Source organism: Cucumis melo, chromosome 3 (assembly GCF_025177605.1).
Source record: "Cucumis melo cultivar AY chromosome 3, USDA_Cmelo_AY_1.0, whole genome shotgun sequence".
NCBI classification, from domain to species: Eukaryota; Viridiplantae; Streptophyta; class Magnoliopsida; order Cucurbitales; family Cucurbitaceae; genus Cucumis; species Cucumis melo.
Window position 1 is genome coordinate 30,597,788 of NC_066859.1, and position 17,869 is coordinate 30,615,656.

The window sequence follows — 17,869 nt, forward strand, 5'->3', positions numbered from 1 at the left end:
TCATAAAGTCATGTGGTTCAAAGTACTGATCCCCCACTAAAAACCAATTAATTAAAACTAATTAACTACAAAATTAAACTTAAAAACTCTCATTTTCAAGGAGCCTCTAATCATATGACATTCAAACTAATCCCTCGCATAAGTATTAATTCAATATTAGTATCTTTAATTTCTTTTAATGCTACCTAGTCTTCTTTTATTTTTTTTTTTTATATATAAAGTATTAATTATATTCAATGCGTAAAAGATGCAAAAGCTCTCTCCTTTTTTAATAATTACATAAATTAACCTCTCATAAAGATAGCAAATTAAATTATTAGGCAAAAAGGAACAAAATGATCCTACTAATAAGCTTACAAGTGAGCCAAACCCAAGCTCTATAATACACACACCTATATATATATATATACATATCATGTTCATTAAGGCACCCAAAAAGGTTCAAAAGTTGGAGAATTAATTAAGCTTATAACTATTATTATTTCTTAACCTATATATATCACTTCTTTGTTTTCTTATCTAAGATCAAAACTTATCTCAATTTTTTTAATATAAAAAGTACTTCTTATATATATATTTTTAATTGGGCTTACATATTACCTTAAATAAGATTGAAAAATAAGGGAGAAATGAGCACATTTTAATGATAATAATAATAATAAATTAAGGTGCTGGTTGATTTATTATCATTTTAAAACTTTTATTTTAGAAAAATATCCAAACTTTAAAATTAATAAATGTAATTTACAAAAATTTATATGCTTATTCACCAAAGGTGAAATCATGGTAAAAAAAAATGATAGAAAACCCAATAAATTTAGAAAAATGAAATTATATATAATCAAATAAAACTCATATGATTATTCACATATAAACTTTTTCTAGAACAAATTGCAAAATCAACTTTAAAATATGGTGGTGGTTACAATTATACTCTCGAACGTTTAATGTAAAAATTGAACCATCAAACTTAAAATCATGAAAGTTTGATGGTTCAAGTTTTATCATTTTGAGAGTCTAATTTCTATAACGATTAATATTTACTGTCCAATTTTAACATTTTTAAAAATGAAAAAACCGAGGGGTGTAATCCCAATTTGATTTTCTCCTTGGGGTTAAGGGGTGAATAAGATGATAAACTAAGTACACACACCTAACCATGAGCAATGGGAGAAAAGACATAGGAATATATAATTATGTAAAGAAAAAAATTTGTTGCAATAATCCCAATAATGTTTTGATAAATATATAAAAAGAGACTGTTAATTTTAAGTGAAATTTCAACTTCCACAACACAAATTAGAGAGTTCAAAGTTTTACCTTTTTGTGATAGTGGAAGTACTGAGACAGACCCAAAGAAAAAAAAAAAAAAAAACTCTTTTAATGGCTCTAAAAAGGAAATGCCCACTAACAAATTCTTTATGTCAAATAAAATATAAATATATACTTAATAGAAGAAGAAGAAAAGAAAAGGGGAAGAGAGAATTGTGAGGATGAACTTAATGCAACTTCCTCCAAGTGGAGTCACCTTTATATTTGTTTATCTAAAGTTGGAATATGGGGTTTTGCCTAATGCTCTTCTTCTATCATATGCCTTTCCCTGTTTTTTTTCTTTACCTCCCCCTCCCCCTCCCCCTCCCCCTCTTTTCTTTTTCTTATTCCTTTCATTTTCCTTTCATTTTTATATCTATATAATTTATATGATTGCAATATTATATTTATTTATCAAAGATTAAACACAGAGAGAATATACAAATAAATCAAAGATTTTAAAAAAAAAAAAAAAGTGATTTAGATTTTATCTTGCTCAATGATTTATTACCCTTTTCCCTTTCCAATTTGATTCATTTGAAGATATGCTACACAGTAACAAAAGAAGATATGTTTAGATTTTAAGTGTATTAACGATGATTATTCCTTTTATATATTTTGACATTGAGATTAACAAAAGTGTAGTACAACTCCAATCTATTCGCAAAATATTAGGTAAAAGACGTATGAAAACATATTTATGAAAATTAAAAGTATTAGTCAAGGGGGAAAACAAAATAATTAAAAGATACCTCACTTAACTATTTCTACAAACTTTTCAATGTGATCAATTTGAACATGAAAAAAATAATAACATATGATTCCATGAAAATACACAATATATTAAATATATAATGGAAAAGTTATCACCTTATTTCTAATTTATGTTGAAACCATCTTCTAATCCCATGTGTTTTAGTGAACTCAAAAGAAGAAATAAGAAGAAGAAAATTAATATCCTTTTACACATAAATTCTTTTAAAACTTGGTGGGTAAAATTTAAAAGTGAAATCGTTACAACTTAGAATGAAAGTAAATTAAATGAGAAAGGTTTGGAGCTTTAATTTTTAAAGAAAATAATTAATTTATCTAATATAGAAATTATATTCATACATATAAGTAAATATAATTTAAAAATAATTGACATGTACTCTTTTTTTCTTTTTTCTTTTTTTAAGTTAGATGTTTAAATCTTTTATTCTAACTAAGAATATTAAGAAAACTTAAACAAATTTTTTTCTTTTTCTTTAAGTTAGATGTTTAAATCTTTTATTCTAATTAACTTAAACAAATTTAAAAAATAATTACGATGATGAAAAGACACAAAAGTTTTCTCCTATTTGAGAAAAGAGTGTAAATTAAAATTATTATTTTTCTCAAGAGAGAAATGTGGGATTGAAATAGAAGAAAATAAATAAAGGATAAAAGCGTAATTTTCTCATGTTAACGAATTCTCGGACATAATTTGACTGTAAAGGCCCAACTGCCTAATTTCACATCTAATCATCGATATTTTATGATATTTGGCCCATAATAAATGGGCTCTAATTTGACTGGCCCATAACCATGTGATTTTCATTTTAGAAATAAAAATGCATTTATGGTAATTTTTTCAATTTTTTTAATTTGGAGAGAGAAAATGCATTTATTTATTTTCATTTTTCAAATATTATTAGGTATTTTTATTTCTAAATCTAGATATCATTTAATATATTCCTAATGTTTTAATATGTATTTATACATATATTTACATGTGAAGTTAAAAAACTAATTGTAAATAGTCAGATATATATATATATATATGTAGGAAAACAAGGTTTAGTAGATTTTTTTTTCCCTTAGAAAATGAAAGGTCAAAGACAATGTGTTCCTCCTCATTTTAATTAATTTATTTTGAATGAAGAGGAGCTGCTATTTTTAGTTGGGCTAATTATGAAAAGCATAAATAGTCAAACATTAGAAAAGGAAAAATCAACATCACATATTCAACCAAAAGGTATGAGGTTGGTCAGCCAAGCCAAGCCAAGCCAAACCATAATTTTTTAGTTGAATTTTGTAAGAGGTCAGAATCTTCTTCGCTGCCTTCGAGAACAATTATAAATCTTCTCAATAAACAAACCTTTTTTTTTTCTATACTTTTAATGTTATATATTAGTGAAACCAACCAGATTATCATATCGTTTTCTAATGCACTCTTTTCGTAGTTTTCTTATTTGTATGTATATATATATATATATATATATATATATATATATATATATATATATATATATAAACCAAAAAATTGGTTTTATCCAAAAGAAAAATAATCTGGACCGACAGATAATCATCCAATGGATACCTATTTAAACTTTTTATAATAATTTTTTCTTGTTTGAAGCTTGCTCAAAAAATAATATTTGTCATATGAGAGAATATTAATTCAAGAAGGAGGAATAATAATTTATTTGGTATAATTTATTGCATTCAAATCAAATTGAATTAAATAATTAGTCCATTCTCAAACTCAACTATTTAAAATAATAATAATAAAAAAAAAAGTCATTCTAAAATTCGCTAAAATCACTAATTCCGTTGGACGAAAGAGAAGGAATATTGGAACCACCAAAAAGCAAAGAATCATCATAGTTAAAAATCGGTTGATTACCGCACAAAAACTCCGTCGAATTCGGCCCATAAACCGGCATATTCGTTAGGTAAGAATTCGCCAGTTGTGGCGGAGGTGGTGGTGGTGGTGGCGGTGGCTCAAAACTCGCCGGACCAAAACACGAATTAACCTGACCACCTTCCACCGCACCGCTTGATCCGCTACCATTACAGCAATTTTCATCCGTCGTCAAAACAGACGACGATTCATTATCATCATTCACAACTTTAAATACTTTATTATTCTCATCGACGGATTTCGCCGTTGCTTTCGTAGAAGCTTCATCATCAGATCGAGACATTCCGGTTAGCTTTTGAACCAAGGCCATGAAATCTCGAGGATGTGTATGAATGATTTTGGGAGAATGTGTGTATATAATCACCGGATGTCGTTGAGGCGGCTTAGCGACAGCGGTGGGAACGCCATTGACAAGAGAGGTAGTGGAAGATGAAGAGGAAGATGGAGAAGAAGTATTGGAAGAAGAGGAAGATTTCCGAATCAAATGAGAATCCTTATTGATCTTCAATGACGGTGGAGACAATGGTTTATTGGCATTGTTGTTGATTTGATTATCCCTCTTTCCATGGATTTGTTGTTGTTGATGTTGAGGACTCATTCTTGATTTAGGGTTCCTTCAAAATCATTCCTAATTTTCATGAACAAAAAACAAATGTACCTCAAAATAAAATGGAATATTGTTTATATAGATAACCGAAAATAATCTGCTGCAAGCGCTACCATTAACTGTAAACAAAACAAAAATATCAGATGAAGCTTTTTCACACGTGGCCTGAGTGACAACGAGGAGGAAGATGGCACGTCAGTAGAGGTTGGAATTTGGAGATGACGTGGGAAGTTATGAATTGCAATAGGAGATTTGTTGGGAAATAAATGCCACGTGTTTGTTTGTACGATACACTAGGATTCACGGGTTGGTTTTTAGCATACACAAAAGGAAGGTTATCTCTATTTTATTATTCAATTTCAACGTCTAACTAACAAACAAAATTGAAAAATAAATTATAAATTTAGCCAATTAACTCTATTTCATCTCTATTTAATAGGTTGTGTTTTAAACTTTGAAATATTCATAATAAGTATCTTAAGCTTTTATTATACAATTTAACTTCAATATCTGTGAAGTCATATATATATATATAATATTAAATTGCCTCCATCCAAATGTTTAAGTTGTTGGAACAATGATTAATTATAAGGATATCAAAACAAATGGTCTTGAATTGTTAATAAAATTATATGGAATACAAGTATGTCTTGAATTGTATAATTAACACATGGAACAAATGATCATAGTTCATACATATGTATAACACACCATAAGAGCTAAAGTATCGTTTGGATTGGACAAATAAGAATTTGTCGCTAGAAGAATTTTCTAAAATTTATGATATATATATATATATATATATATATAAAAGAAGACCACACTGATTTTCAACCTGAACAAACAAAAATGTGGTTAAATGGTTGAGAATACAAAAGAAAAAAAAACATATGATTTTAACTACAATATATTGGAGTTATTTCCGCAAAATCACATTGTTAGATTCCAAGGAAAAGGTGGGAAGAAAGTGAGCTAAAGGCCGTCGGAGGATGAAGGTTGTTGAGCAAGAAAAAGGTGGCAAAAAATGAAGAACCAAATGGATTAAGAACATATCTCACTAACTTCATACTAAAACAGTTTGAATTGTATAATTAATACACGGAAATCATACTTTATTAAGGTGGGAAAATGAGTAAAATCATGGAGAAAAACCACCGTCGTCCCTCCACCATAATTTTAGTCTTACAAGATTGTGAATTTGATGTAAAGAGGATGAACCATTTCATTTTCATAAAACGAGATAATTTTTCTTACCGAACTCTGTTTACATTTAACGGTCGGCTTTCATGTATCTGTACAGAAATTGGCTTATTTTGATTCAAATCAAGTATTCATAATAAACTAAGAAAAGAGCGTCTGGATATTCCTTTGGTAGACTGCTTATATATAGGTAGAACCGTGATAGATCTTCCTTTGAAACCTTTTCAGCATCAACCACATCTTCATTGCAAGTTAGCACCCACAAATCCTCTGATTTGATCCTCTTCAAGCTTCCCCGGCAAAATGGGCACGATTCTGATCTCATGTTCCTACAAATCATTCACAAGCAAAGACATTGAAGCAATTGGATTCGTAGAAGGGAAAGAGATGATCTAAGAAGGTTTGCTAGTTACCAATTGTGGTAACATTTGATGCACATTGAATGGCAGCAGTTTGGCAACACCATTTTTGTTGAAGGTTCTAAGCAAATCCCACACTCATCTTCTCTTTCTAAATCACCGTTGGAGAGTTTTCCATCTCCTTGGATTCTTCTCTCGCTAGAATTATCGAACTTGGCATGCTTCTCTTTAGCGTTGTCGAACTCCTCGACATTTGCTTGGAGCCGTTGAAGGGATGGCAATATGACAGCTGAAGTAGGAAGTTCGTTGCAAACAAAGTCACAACTCAAATCGTGCAATATTAATACTGTAAAATTACATCTAGACTTTAAGAAATACCACAACAAACCAACGCTAATGATTTCATACAAGAGGCATGGGGATGGGAATTCAAGAAAAGCTTCATCTGTTTTCAGAACAAAGATTCAGTGAAGGCCTCTTCAAATAACCATACAATTACTTAAACTCCCTATTGTTCGTTGTGTTTATAGCACAACTCATGTTCTTCTTCCTATAATCATGGATCTATGTGAAGTTTTTTTAACTGCACTAAAACCATGGCAGTTTTTTCCATATGGCACTAGAGAACTAATTTGATAAACCAGACTACAGACTCTTGGTAGACAAAAATGTACCATAAAAATCCTTGACAGTAGCCTTTCTTCCATGTGCTGATATGTTAGGTCTTCCATCAGTGTAAACCTAAACAAAGCATAGCAAGAACTCAGACATATAAACAGCCAAAAAAAGCCACGTATCCAAGAAATCTCCCAATATTACACAAGTGAAGAACAGAGAGACCAGCCTTGTAAACAAGTATGTGGAAGAAATTTAGGTATCTGGGAAGTATACAAGTGCATGAGCAATCCAGCCATTGCAACAAAAACAGAAAGAAAGGAGCCAATTGATTGTAAACCAGCTTCATTTGAAGATAGGAACCATGTTTGGCTCTTGGAATTGCAGCAGCCCTGCAAAGCCCAGAAACCAAAATTGGGAAAATCAGACTTCACATAAACAACTCAACGCACAGGTCATCAAAATCAACCATATCCATAAACCTAAATGCATCACAAAAACCAGTAAACCCATCGAATTTTCTTTGAACGGAGAGAATACAAATAATGAATACTTACAAAGCATTGGCGCGCCGAACATCTTCTTCCAGGACCTTCAGAGAATCCGCACAAGAAGACATCGCTAGCCGATAATACATAATCCAACAAATTGTCTCTCTCTTTTTTCAATCAAAAATCCCAAAAATAATAATACCCACAAAATTCTTTTCTTCTAGAACGTGCTTACAAAAGAAAACCCAGAAGAGAAATTTGAACAAAAGAACTATGCAGAAAGAAAACTACAAAGAATGGATTCTTCAGCTTTCATTAGAAGAAGAAGAAGAATAGGAAGAAGCTCTTTTGGGGTTTCCTTTAATCAAAAGCGCTTTTTGGTAGCGACTTTTGCAATTGGGGAAAAAGCATTGTAGAAGTATAAAGAAAGGGCGTTTTATGCTTCCGGCGATTACCGATAAGGAAAGGGGCAACGCCGTCTGAGAGTGGGAAGATGATTTCTTATTCTTCTTCTTCTTCTTCTTCTTCTTTTCCTAATTTATGTGAAAATTTTCAGTTGCTTAATCCTTCCACTACTTCAACTTCGGCAGTTGGTTTTTTTTCTTTTTTCTTTTTTTTCAAAAGATAATGAAAAGCCATCATTTTCTGTATTTATGTTTTCTTCTTAAATTAACAATGTACCCTTCAGTTTTTTCTTCTTCTTTTTTTTTTTTTTTTTTTTTTAAATTGTAATAATTGAAATTCAAACTGTAGCCATTGGGAGATAAATCTGTTTTTACCTTCAATATATAGTTTTGAAACAATTTTTTTAGAAGTGTTTTGAAATAATCAATATAATGTGGATACCATAAATTCATGATTGAGATAATTTTGTGAGGTAGGAGGATTTTTTTTCTGAGATGAAAAAATAGGTAGGGGATTTAGGATCTATAGAATAGAGAACAACAACAAAAAAAATAATATTGTAATAAAACAAATAAATAAAGCCATGATTATGTTGTTGTATTTGATTGAGTTAAAATTACAGACTCAGTCCTATGGTGCTTTCTGGATTTTGTTCATAAATTTTTAAAAGTATAAATTTAGTTATTTAATTTTTTAAAACTAAGTTTGAAAGTTGTCAAAAGATTTTGGTAAACACAAAATTAAAAATTTGGAAACATATACATAGGCTAAATAGATAGAGGCGACATTTGTAACTTAATTACACCTTCCATTTTTAGAGTATTTAAAACGATTTATTCTATGTTTTAATTTTGGTTATATTTGATAATCATTTTGTCTATAAAAATTAATCATATAAATACTTTTAGACCTCGAAACATTTTATTTTATCTACCGTTTTAAAAAAATCATAATCATGATAAAAAAAAATTGATAGAAAAACATATTAGAAATAAAAAATGAAAATGGTTGTTAAATGGGTTTATATATATGTATATGTTAAATAAAGTTGTTTTTCAAATCTACAATAGATAACTCAAGAATGGTTGTTGGCTCCATTGTGCTAAGCAATTAATGTTGTTTTGTTTGGTTTATTTTGGTATTGTTCTTGCTTTTACTTTTAGAATTATATTATAATTGTTATCCTTCCATGGAGGGGCAGCCCAACAAAAAGTTGAAAATGACCTCAAAGGAGAATGAAAAGTCAAGGATTTGCCCATCTCATCCCCACCTAATTTGTAGTTTAATGAAAATTTTATAACCTCCAGTTTCCATAAGCTACTTAGTTTTATTCTTTTCTTTGGTTTTTAAATCAAAATCTTGTTGTACAAATTTATAAATATCACCCAACTTGTCGTACATAATCGATAGATAAACTATACTATTGTTGTAGTTTAACTTTTATATATTATAAAACGTAGAAATTAAATATTGTACTATATGTATCATTTCAGAATCTATAAATTTGACGCACTTAAAATAACTTAATGATTATACAACAAAATTAATGACTAATATCTAAACAAAATCATCTTATACTAAGATTATTTTTTGTACGAATTTGTGAGTTTGAAAGATTTATACAATTTTGGTTATTAATACAATTTTGTGACGTCATTACGGACCCGAAAAGCGATTTTTTAAAAGATGGGTTAAGTTTCAAGAGTGAAGAGAAGTGGTACATTTTTATAAATTTTTGTAATCCTTCGATTCCTTCTCTTCCTCTTTGGGGTCATTTTATCCTAAACCGAGTCCAGTTGACGCTCAACCGGAATTGGGACAAACGTAAATCCGTTATGAATTTGCTCACTATAAACTATCCATGCGCATCAACGAACGCCAGTTCCACCTACAATCCATTCACATGGCGGAATTCTACTTTCATGGGTAAGCCTCTTTCCCTTGTTCGTTCTTGGAAAGATTGTATACTTCTTTTGAACTGTTAATGGCTGTGTTCGTTAGGTAGGAAGGGTATTGGCCTCCGCAATTTACAAAGGGTTCTCCCAGCTGGATTATCCAGTGTAAGACTTGCACTTTTGGTTTAGAATGTTCGTTTTAGCTCATCGTATGCTTTTCCCCTTTATGTTTGTAGCCATTTCTTTTGGGTGTAGAGATCAAATGTAAAGCCAAACGTTTTTGCAAAGCGGAAATCCGCGAGGAGATTGGAAAGAAATCGTGAGGAAGTTTCTATAACGTCCTCTTCTGCTGATGATAATGCTCAAGAAGTGAAGATGAACTCTTCTGATAGTTCACCAAAGAACCACTTGATTAATATCTCCTCAAGAAGTTCTGTGCTTCAGGCTTGCATTATTACTTCTGGGTTGATTGCTGCTTTGGGTGTAATAATTCGACAGGTGATGCATTGTAAGGCAAACAGCATATTCGTTCATTGTTGTTCATTGTTTGATTTAGCACAGTCATTCTAATCACGTAGGGAAAGTGGAACATAAGTTCATGGACAACACATACACTTGCAAATTGAAAGTAAAATCAGGATCATCCGTTGTCACCCATTAATTTGGAGGAAAAGAAAATGAAGAGTTAAGACCCGTTCCTTATGCTTTAGCTTTAGATTCTTTTGTGACTGATCACTGGCCTTTATGAAGATAATTGGTGTCCTAATGTATTGAAAAGACTATCAATGACATTTTAAAATATGTTTCAATGGCATATGTTGTAGGTATCTCATGTTGCATCGATCGAGGGATTGCCAGTGATTGACTGCACTTCGGAAGTATCATGTAGGACTTCCAAGTTCATTTCTCCCTTCTAATTTACTATTCTTCTTGAGGAGAAAGAGTGTTATCTCACAAGACTGCTGAAGCTAAACAACTTCTAGCTGATATTGATTGTAGGTTAGTTATAAAAAAATTCATGATTGCTAAGAAGTATTACTATGTGAAAAGATTCTAGGTTTCATTTCTATTGAATACAGACCATTTTGTGCGCTTTGGAAGAATGGCTGTGAATGTGTGACCACAGTGTCCTTTTTCTATAAATTTTCTTGAACTTGGTAGGTATGGGCCAAATGACTAATATTTAACATTTTCACTCTGGCAGTTAGTTTTGAGGTGTGGCAACTTCAGTTGATCATAGGACTGGTTTTTCTAATATCTTCATCCCGCCTTTTACTTTTGAAAATATGGCCAGACTTTGCTGAGTCCAGTGAAGCAGCTAATAGGCAGGTACCTGGCTAGTTAGTTTTTATCTTTAAATTTAGAGACAGCGAGAGCTCAAAATTTTACTGGCCACCAACATATTGTTGATGATTTCTATCATTTGAAAAACTCCATAACTCCTCGTGCAGGTGCTCACTTCTCTTGAACCTTTAGATTATGCGGTAGTTGCCCTTTTGCCTGGGATTAGCGAGGTGAGCAAAGTATATCAACACATATCTCAGATACTTCTACATCTATCTATTGTTGTTCTCACTCAAAATATGTAAATAAATGAATAAAATCCAGAACAAGTCCTCAGCTTCTCCATTTATTTGTTTTGTCCTCCATTTATCCTTTATCATTCCGAGTAACATGTATGTCTCTGGGCATTAGGAATTGCTTTTCCGTGGTGCATTGATACCGCTCTTGGGATTCAACTGGGCAAGTGTCGTCGTGACAGCTGCCATTTTTGGCATTCTACACTTGGGTGGTGGCCGGAAGTATTCGTTTGCTATATGGTATTCCATATCTCTTATCTGAATTTCTTATGATATGCCTGATGTAGAAACTTTATCCTCAGCAATAGTTTGTTTATCAGATCCACTTAACTGCACAGTTCATATGCCTTCGCTCTTGCAATATGCTGATGGTTACAAATTTCGGCTAAATTATAAAAACTACCTGTGATAACTCGGTGTGTCTGTAAATGCTGTTGTTTTTTTCGGAATGTTTTGGATTGTTCAAAACAAAATTATGATTAATCCTACTCTGAAATTTCCATCCTTTTTTGTTGAGCAGGGCAACTTTTGTTGGGCTTGCATATGGCTATGCGACCATAGAGTCCTCCAGTATCGTTGTGCCGATGGCTTCTCATGCATTGAATAATTTGGTTGGAGGAATTCTGTGGCGCTACGAATCATGGTCTTTAGAGAATCTTGAGGATTGAAAACTATATAAACGAACTGAAAGCTGCTGATTGGTCTCCTCTAATGTGTGTGTGATGTGTGTACATAAACATAGTTTAAGTGAATATTAAAGATCATGAGATGTGTGATTCAAATTTAAGTGAGTAAATACATTGTTTATATAATAATTACTGATCAACAAATATTTTTCTGCAATTAGTTGTGTTGTGACATTTATTTATAGACCTTTTACTTTTTTTATCTTCGAAAGAAAGGTTGACAATTCTATTTTTAGAATGAAAGGTACATTTCTCGTTACTAACCAGCTTTTTAGTCGGTTGATAAGTATCATTCGTTTGGAACTTTAAACGCAATGGATTCTCGAAAGACTAACTTATAAAAGAATTACACTGCCCTATGCGTAATGCAACCAAAGTCCCACATCAATTAAATAAGTGAATGATCTTGGATATATAAGTGAGGACAATTATCTTCATTGGTATGAGGTCTTTTGGAAGATACTAAAAGCGAAGTCATGATGGTATATAACCGAAGTGGACGATATCATAACCTTAGAAGAGCCAACTTAAACTTTAGTAACCAGTTAAATAACTTTTTTTTTTTTTTTAGTTTTAAATTTTAATAATGTAATAGAAAAACTGAAGTAATAGATGCTTAAACCATATTTATGAGAGTTAGAAATCTGTACCATAGTTCATAATATATCCCTATTTCTAGGGTAGCTGAACATTTATTCTCATAATGCCAATTTATTAATTAAAAAATAATTATGAAGTGAACAACTAAATTGAAAATTTTTGTTGGAGCTATTAAATGAAATTAAACTAACTATAATTACATTGAATGAATTGATAAACATGTTAGAAGCTACAAAAACTAGATTTAAAACCTAAATAAAAATGGTTTGAGGTATCTAATAAAGTATATGTTTCAGTTTTTAGGTTTGTAAAAATGTGGGGGGCAGTTGGTTGCTTGTAATTTGAGAGGAGCAGCAAGTGACAGCTGAAGCCTCAAGGTCAAGGATGATCATTTTCATTTGGTTAGCTAATTTATTATTATACACATTCATTTTGGTAATTAGTTGGCCAGTGCCTCACCTACCCAACTGATGTTTATTGATTCTCCCCACCATTATGAGATTTGGAAATTATTTAATATTCCATTATCTCTTAGTTTTATTTTACTTTTTATTTTTATAACTTAGTTTAATGAATGAATTATTTTCAAATAACTAATATATTTATAAAATATAACAAAATTTCATAATTGATATAATTTTACTAGTGTCGTTGATAAACATTGATATAAGGGTAAAATGTCTATTATCGATATATTTTAAAATATTGATATACATTTACGATAATTTTTTTTATGTTACCGATCTTCTCTGATAAAATATCATATTGTTCTACGAATATTCGGCAATTTTGATTTCGAACCATTTGAGTTATAAGGAATATGTGTAAAATAGTTATACTTCACCTTTTTTCTTTTTTGAAAAAAAAGAAAAAGAAATTAATTTCCTAACTTTACACCTGTCTTTGAGGGAAATAAATAAGCATGTTATCAATCTTTATTATCAAAGGTTTTCTTTTTCAAGCGTTATGTTCAGACAAATTGTAACCAAATTCTAAAAATATGATGTTTTTAAAACTGTTTTTTTTTCTTTCTAATAATCAAGTTTTGAAAACTAAAAAAAACTTTTTTTTCCCCTTCAAAATTTGACTAAGAGTAATCAATTTTAAAAGAAAAGAAATTTAATTTTAAAAAATAATTTTTTTTTGGTTTTTCTAATATGACATGTTTTTTAAAAAATATTATTTGGAAACACGTAACAAGAAAACAAAGAATTTAGCGTTTATAAATTCAATTTGCGAAGATAATTAATCAAATATTATGAAACTAAGCTTAAATATTGGATTGATCTAGCTTTTTTTTAAATCTCAATAAAATTGAAATTCATTCATTTTTTAACCAAAATTGCTTAAACAATAGCCATAATTTTCATGAAAAAAAAACGAGATCTTACAATATTTATTTAAAAAAATAATAAGTAAATCAACAATAAATTAATAGTAAAACTATATATATAAAAAGATTATTATTGGAAGTAGAAAACCAAATCCAAAAAAATATCTCAAATACAAAGGATTAAAATCACATTTCTTTTTATAGTAAATTTTTTATTTTTAGAGTTTATTTTCAAGTTCTTTTAAGAGAAAAATAATCACATTAAATTCAAATTGAGCAAAATTTTCATAAAATGTCCAAAAAAAAAAAAGAAAGCAAGAAAATATCAATAATACGAATATAAATACAAAAATTAAAATTGGTCGTTTATTTAAAATAAAAATGTAAGAATTTTATTTGGAGTAGAATACGTTAATATCTAAAAATGTAAGCTTTCCTTTTAAGTCTGCAGTTCTCAAATCTCAACTAAAAGCTGAAACGCAAAACCCCCGAATGAAAGTGTTCAGATTTTTAATTAGCCGGTTTGCTCATCTACTTCAGCAACCCATCATCCGTTTCCATAAATGTAACCCATACTCCATTTCTTCTTCTTCTTCTTCCTAATCTCCCTTTCCATCTCCTCACAAATCTTCCTTTTAATCCCACATTTCTACTCCCAAATTCCCCCAATCCAAATATGCAGCTCGGTTGTATCGAACAACTTAAATCTCAACCCATCTGGGTTTTATTTTTTTTAGCATTGGGATCTCTCTCAGCTCTCAAATTCATACTAATCATTCTCAAATGGATCTATGTTAATTTCCTCCGACCCTCAAAGAATCTCAAGAAATACGGTTCATGGGCACTCGTCACTGGACCCACTGATGGTATCGGTAAGAGTTTCGCTTTTCAGTTGGCTCGTAAAGGGCTCAATCTCGTTTTGGTGGGTCGGAACCCTGAGAAACTCAAAGATGTTTCTGATTCTATTGTTGCTAAGTACGGTAGCATCCAGATTAAGAGCGTTGTCGTTGATTTCTCCGGTGATCTTTCAGAAGGTATTAAGAGAATCACTGAAGCGATTGAAGGTTTGGATGTTGGGGTTTTGATTAATAACGTTGGGGTTTCATATCCGTATGGAAGGTTTTTTCATGAAGTGGATGAGGAGCTTCTGAATAACTTAATTAAGGTCAATGTTGAAGGCACCACTAAGGTGACTCATGCTGTTTTGCCTGGAATGTTGAAGAGGAAGAGAGGTGCCATTGTTAATATTGGTTCTGGTGCTGCTATTGTTATTCCTTCAGATCCCCTATATACTGTTTATGCTGCTACCAAAGCGTAAGGCCCCTTTCTTCATTTGTTCATATTACTGATATTTTGAATCTTTGTTTCACTGTAGCTCATGTATATTTCCTCTTTCTGGAAGAATAATTAAACTTGCAATAATTTTCAGGTACATCGATCAATTCTCGAGATGCTTGTATGTGGAGTACAAGAAGAGTGGAATTGATGTGCAATGTCAGGTAATATCTCTTGTTGTTGGTTTCTGGGTCAGATCTGTTGTCAAAATAATCTAGTGTAAGTTCAGCTGGTTAAAACATATAACCCCTCGACTAAGTGATTTGAAGTTCGAATCCCCCTCGTTGACATGTCCCGAATGTTGTTGAACTAAAAGAAAGGAAAAAAAGGTTGTTTTGTTCAAATAACCTATAGTGTGAGCTTGACATGACCTGATGTTATAAAAGGTTCCTAACTTGTTAACGTGTTTGGTTTGAGATTTAATAATACGTTTGGAAGATTAGAAATAAAGAAAAATGTGTGTAAATTAAATTCTTTTAACTTTATTAGTTTTGATTTTTTTGGCTTCCAACACTTAATTAGTGGCGTTTCTAAGAGTGTTAAGTTAGAAAAGTAGTTCACTGTAAGAATTTTTTCTCACAAGATATACCAGACATACTTCTGAAATTTTAAAAACACTTTATACTGTTATTAGAAGAAGCACATATTGTGTGGTTCTTTTCTAATGGGCTTACTGAAAAAGTGTCCTAAACACTATTCTAAATGATCCTCCGAACTCACTTAGTTGATGGTTCAAAACAATGGTGAAACAAGGCCGTCTTTCTTTTGCTTATCAGTCTGTAACTAGATCAACGGTGAAAGTCAGTTTTTTAACACGTATCTTGTAGTTGTTGGATGACTTCTTCTGTGTCTCTTTCTATATTCTATAGTTTTGCAAAGCTCTATAGTGGTTATAAAAGTTACAGAAAATATTAAAAACTTCCCAAATTATCAATTCGATGAAAGTATTCTCATGTGCATTTAAAGAATGCATAACATCCTAGTGTCTTTATGAAACTCGGAATAAAAACAGCACTCGAACTGATTTTTTTGTTGAAATTTTGGGTTTTGAAATATTTATTCCATTGCTCTACAAGACTTGATTTTTGTTGAAAATAGCAAGTCTCAAGATATTGTATTTAACTCTTTGTTAGAATTAGTGGGTAAATTTACCAGTAAACATAGCAATAAATATATAAGCTTAGAATTCGATTTAGCTCGTCAATTTGCCACATTCTTTTGGTGCCCAATTAAAGTAGATAGGTTTATTCTTTGATATGCTGTCTTGTACCGCTGCCATATAATCAATCACATTGGAAGCTTCGTCTGTCATTAGATCTTTCTCTCACAGAGAATGCTAAGTGGTTGTTTGTACCTAGTCCTCACAAATTTACGATACGTGAAAGCCTAATAGCTTTCTACTGCAGTTGATAGATTTGTCTTATCTCAAATTTTGTTTATTATTAGAGTGGCTTTTAAACAACAAAAGGAAAATATGAAAATTCTGTCGAGCCCTTCATTGAACGAACTTGGTTGTGCAGGTTCCGCTATATGTTGCTACCAAAATGGCGTCAATTCGAAGATCATCCTTCTTCGTTCCCTCAACCAATGGATATGCAGCAGCAGCTCTACGCTGGATCGGTTACGAGCCGCGCTGCACACCGTATTGGCCCCATCAACTTTTATGGGGTTTGGTGTCCTTGTTGCCGGAGTCTGTTGTCGATGGTTGGCGCCTGAACTTTTGTCTTGGCATCAGAAAGAGAGGACAACTGAAAGATTCCAGGAAAAAAGAGTAGGAAGATTAAAGATACGTAGTTCTAATTTGCAGAGAAGAATAACATTTCTCCTTAGTGTCAGCTACTTTTCGAAATTTGGAACACAAGCGTCTAGATTTGTATGTTTTCAGTTTGATTGTTCTTTGACCAATATATATTTTTTTCCATTTTATATCAGCCTTTTTTCATATTTTTCTCTTGAGAAGGGAAGAATGCTAAGCAATTATGTGCTCAATTTTCCATTTTAGATCAGCCTTTTCTTCATGTTATGTGCTAAATTGAGACGTAGTCTCAACAGACTAAAAGCAAGTGGGTCATGAGAAGAAGAAAATTGAACTCCATCCAACTTCTTGACCGTCGCCCATTTCAGGGCAGAGAAGCCCATAATCAAGTTATGGGGACTGTCTTGCACGCCTCCAGAGCACTTGTTGAGTTTTATTAGCAAACTTGTCGCACTCTTCTTCTCTCTGAGTATATCAAGTACAGTACCAAATCACCGATGTGAAATTAAAGTTCAAATACTTCACTTTTTAAAGCGTTGGAAGCTTTGCCTAAAAAAAAAAGAAGAAAAAAGAAATATAAATAAATAAACCAAAAATCTCATAGACGAGAGCACTGATATCATAATTTAACGGTGGCCAAAGTTTTCTTTATGGAAATATAGATCGTAATATTCATATTCAATGGGTAAAAAATTTAGGAATAACTATTAAATATATAGCAACATTTTGAAAAATTACAAATATATGCAATTATTTTATCCTTTTTCTATTAGAATAGTTGTAAATCTAGCAATTATATTCAAAATAATTATAATTTTATTTTTGGGTAATTATAATAGGTAGCAATTTTTAGAATAATTATTAAGTATGTAATAATATTTTTAAAAAATTACAAATATAGCAAAATCTATTGCTTCTATCGTTGCTAGACTCTTATGGTTTATCAGTGATAGACCAATATTTACTTTATAGTCTATCAGTGATAGACTCCGATAGATTTTGACAGATTTTGCTATATTTACAATTTTTTT

General features: G+C 31.1%; 4 protein-coding genes across 5 annotated transcripts; 2 read left to right on the forward strand and 2 right to left on the reverse strand.

Annotated features, from left to right (window-relative positions):
• Positions 1–3,745: 3,745 nt before the first annotated feature.
• LOC103488533 (VQ motif-containing protein 20-like) lies at positions 3,746–4,904 on the reverse strand. The gene has a single exon (XM_008447332.3). It carries the CDS (start codon positions 4,572–4,574, stop codon positions 3,858–3,860), a length of 717 nt encoding a protein of 238 aa, XP_008445554.2. The 5' UTR covers positions 4,575–4,904; the 3' UTR covers positions 3,746–3,857.
• Positions 4,905–5,780: 876 nt separating this feature from the next.
• LOC103487741 (E3 ubiquitin-protein ligase AIRP2-like) lies at positions 5,781–7,870 on the reverse strand. The gene is made up of 5 exons (XM_008446182.3): positions 7,315–7,870; positions 6,987–7,149; positions 6,817–6,883; positions 6,197–6,431; positions 5,781–6,112 (listed from the first exon to the last, which is right to left on the reverse strand). The coding sequence occupies exons 1-5, from the start codon at positions 7,392–7,394 to the stop codon at positions 5,902–5,904; spliced, it is 756 nt and encodes a 251-aa protein (XP_008444404.2). The 5' UTR covers positions 7,395–7,870; the 3' UTR covers positions 5,781–5,901.
• A 1,502-nt stretch (positions 7,871–9,372) lies between these two features.
• LOC103487740 (uncharacterized) lies at positions 9,373–11,971 on the forward strand. Of its 2 annotated transcripts, none has more exons than XM_008446180.3 (8): positions 9,373–9,579; positions 9,655–9,713; positions 9,804–10,046; positions 10,373–10,433; positions 10,753–10,877; positions 11,000–11,062; positions 11,244–11,368; positions 11,649–11,971. In XM_008446180.3, exons 1-8 carry the CDS (start codon positions 9,489–9,491, stop codon positions 11,794–11,796), a joined length of 915 nt encoding a protein of 304 aa, XP_008444402.2. In that variant the 5' UTR covers positions 9,373–9,488; the 3' UTR covers positions 11,797–11,971. The 2 variants fall into 2 exon arrangements, with proteins under 2 accessions (XP_008444402.2, XP_008444403.2); XM_008446181.3 differs by having other exon boundaries at positions 9,398–9,579; positions 9,659–9,713.
• Positions 11,972–14,155: 2,184 nt separating this feature from the next.
• On the forward strand, positions 14,156–17,008 carry LOC103487733 (very-long-chain 3-oxoacyl-CoA reductase 1). The gene is made up of 3 exons (XM_008446170.3): positions 14,156–15,061; positions 15,177–15,246; positions 16,603–17,008. The coding sequence occupies exons 1-3, from the start codon at positions 14,424–14,426 to the stop codon at positions 16,855–16,857; spliced, it is 963 nt and encodes a 320-aa protein (XP_008444392.2). The 5' UTR covers positions 14,156–14,423; the 3' UTR covers positions 16,858–17,008.
• The last annotated feature ends 861 nt before the right edge of the window (positions 17,009–17,869 follow it).

Bases quoted from the DNA above. Each gene is read 5' to 3' on its own strand.
- LOC103487733 (XM_008446170.3), top strand. From the start codon at position 14,424: ATGCAGCTCGGTTGTATCGAACAACTTAAATCTCAACCCATCTGGGTT. The intron at 15,062-15,176 runs GTAAGGCCCCTT...AATAATTTTCAG, and splicing joins GTTTATGCTGCTACCAAAGC to GTACATCGATCAATTCTCGA. The intron at 15,247-16,602 runs GTAATATCTCTT...TTGGTTGTGCAG, and splicing joins GAATTGATGTGCAATGTCAG to GTTCCGCTATATGTTGCTAC.
- LOC103488533 (XM_008447332.3), bottom strand. From the start codon at position 4,574: ATGAGTCCTCAACATCAACAACAACAAATCCATGGAAAGAGGGATAAT.
- LOC103487740 (XM_008446180.3), top strand. From the start codon at position 9,489: ATGAATTTGCTCACTATAAACTATCCATGCGCATCAACGAACGCCAGT. The intron at 10,878-10,999 runs GTACCTGGCTAG...CTCCTCGTGCAG, and splicing joins GTGAAGCAGCTAATAGGCAG to GTGCTCACTTCTCTTGAACC. The intron at 11,369-11,648 runs GTATTCCATATC...TTTGTTGAGCAG, and splicing joins AAGTATTCGTTTGCTATATG to GGCAACTTTTGTTGGGCTTG.
- LOC103487741 (XM_008446182.3), bottom strand. From the start codon at position 7,394: ATGTATTATCGGCTAGCGATGTCTTCTTGTGCGGATTCTCTGAAGGTC. The intron at 6,884-6,986 runs GCTGGTCTCTCT...TGCTTTGTTTAG, and splicing joins TCCACATACTTGTTTACAAG to GTTTACACTGATGGAAGACC. The intron at 6,113-6,196 runs GTAACTAGCAAA...AATGATTTGTAG, and splicing joins ATCAAATGTTACCACAATTG to GAACATGAGATCAGAATCGT.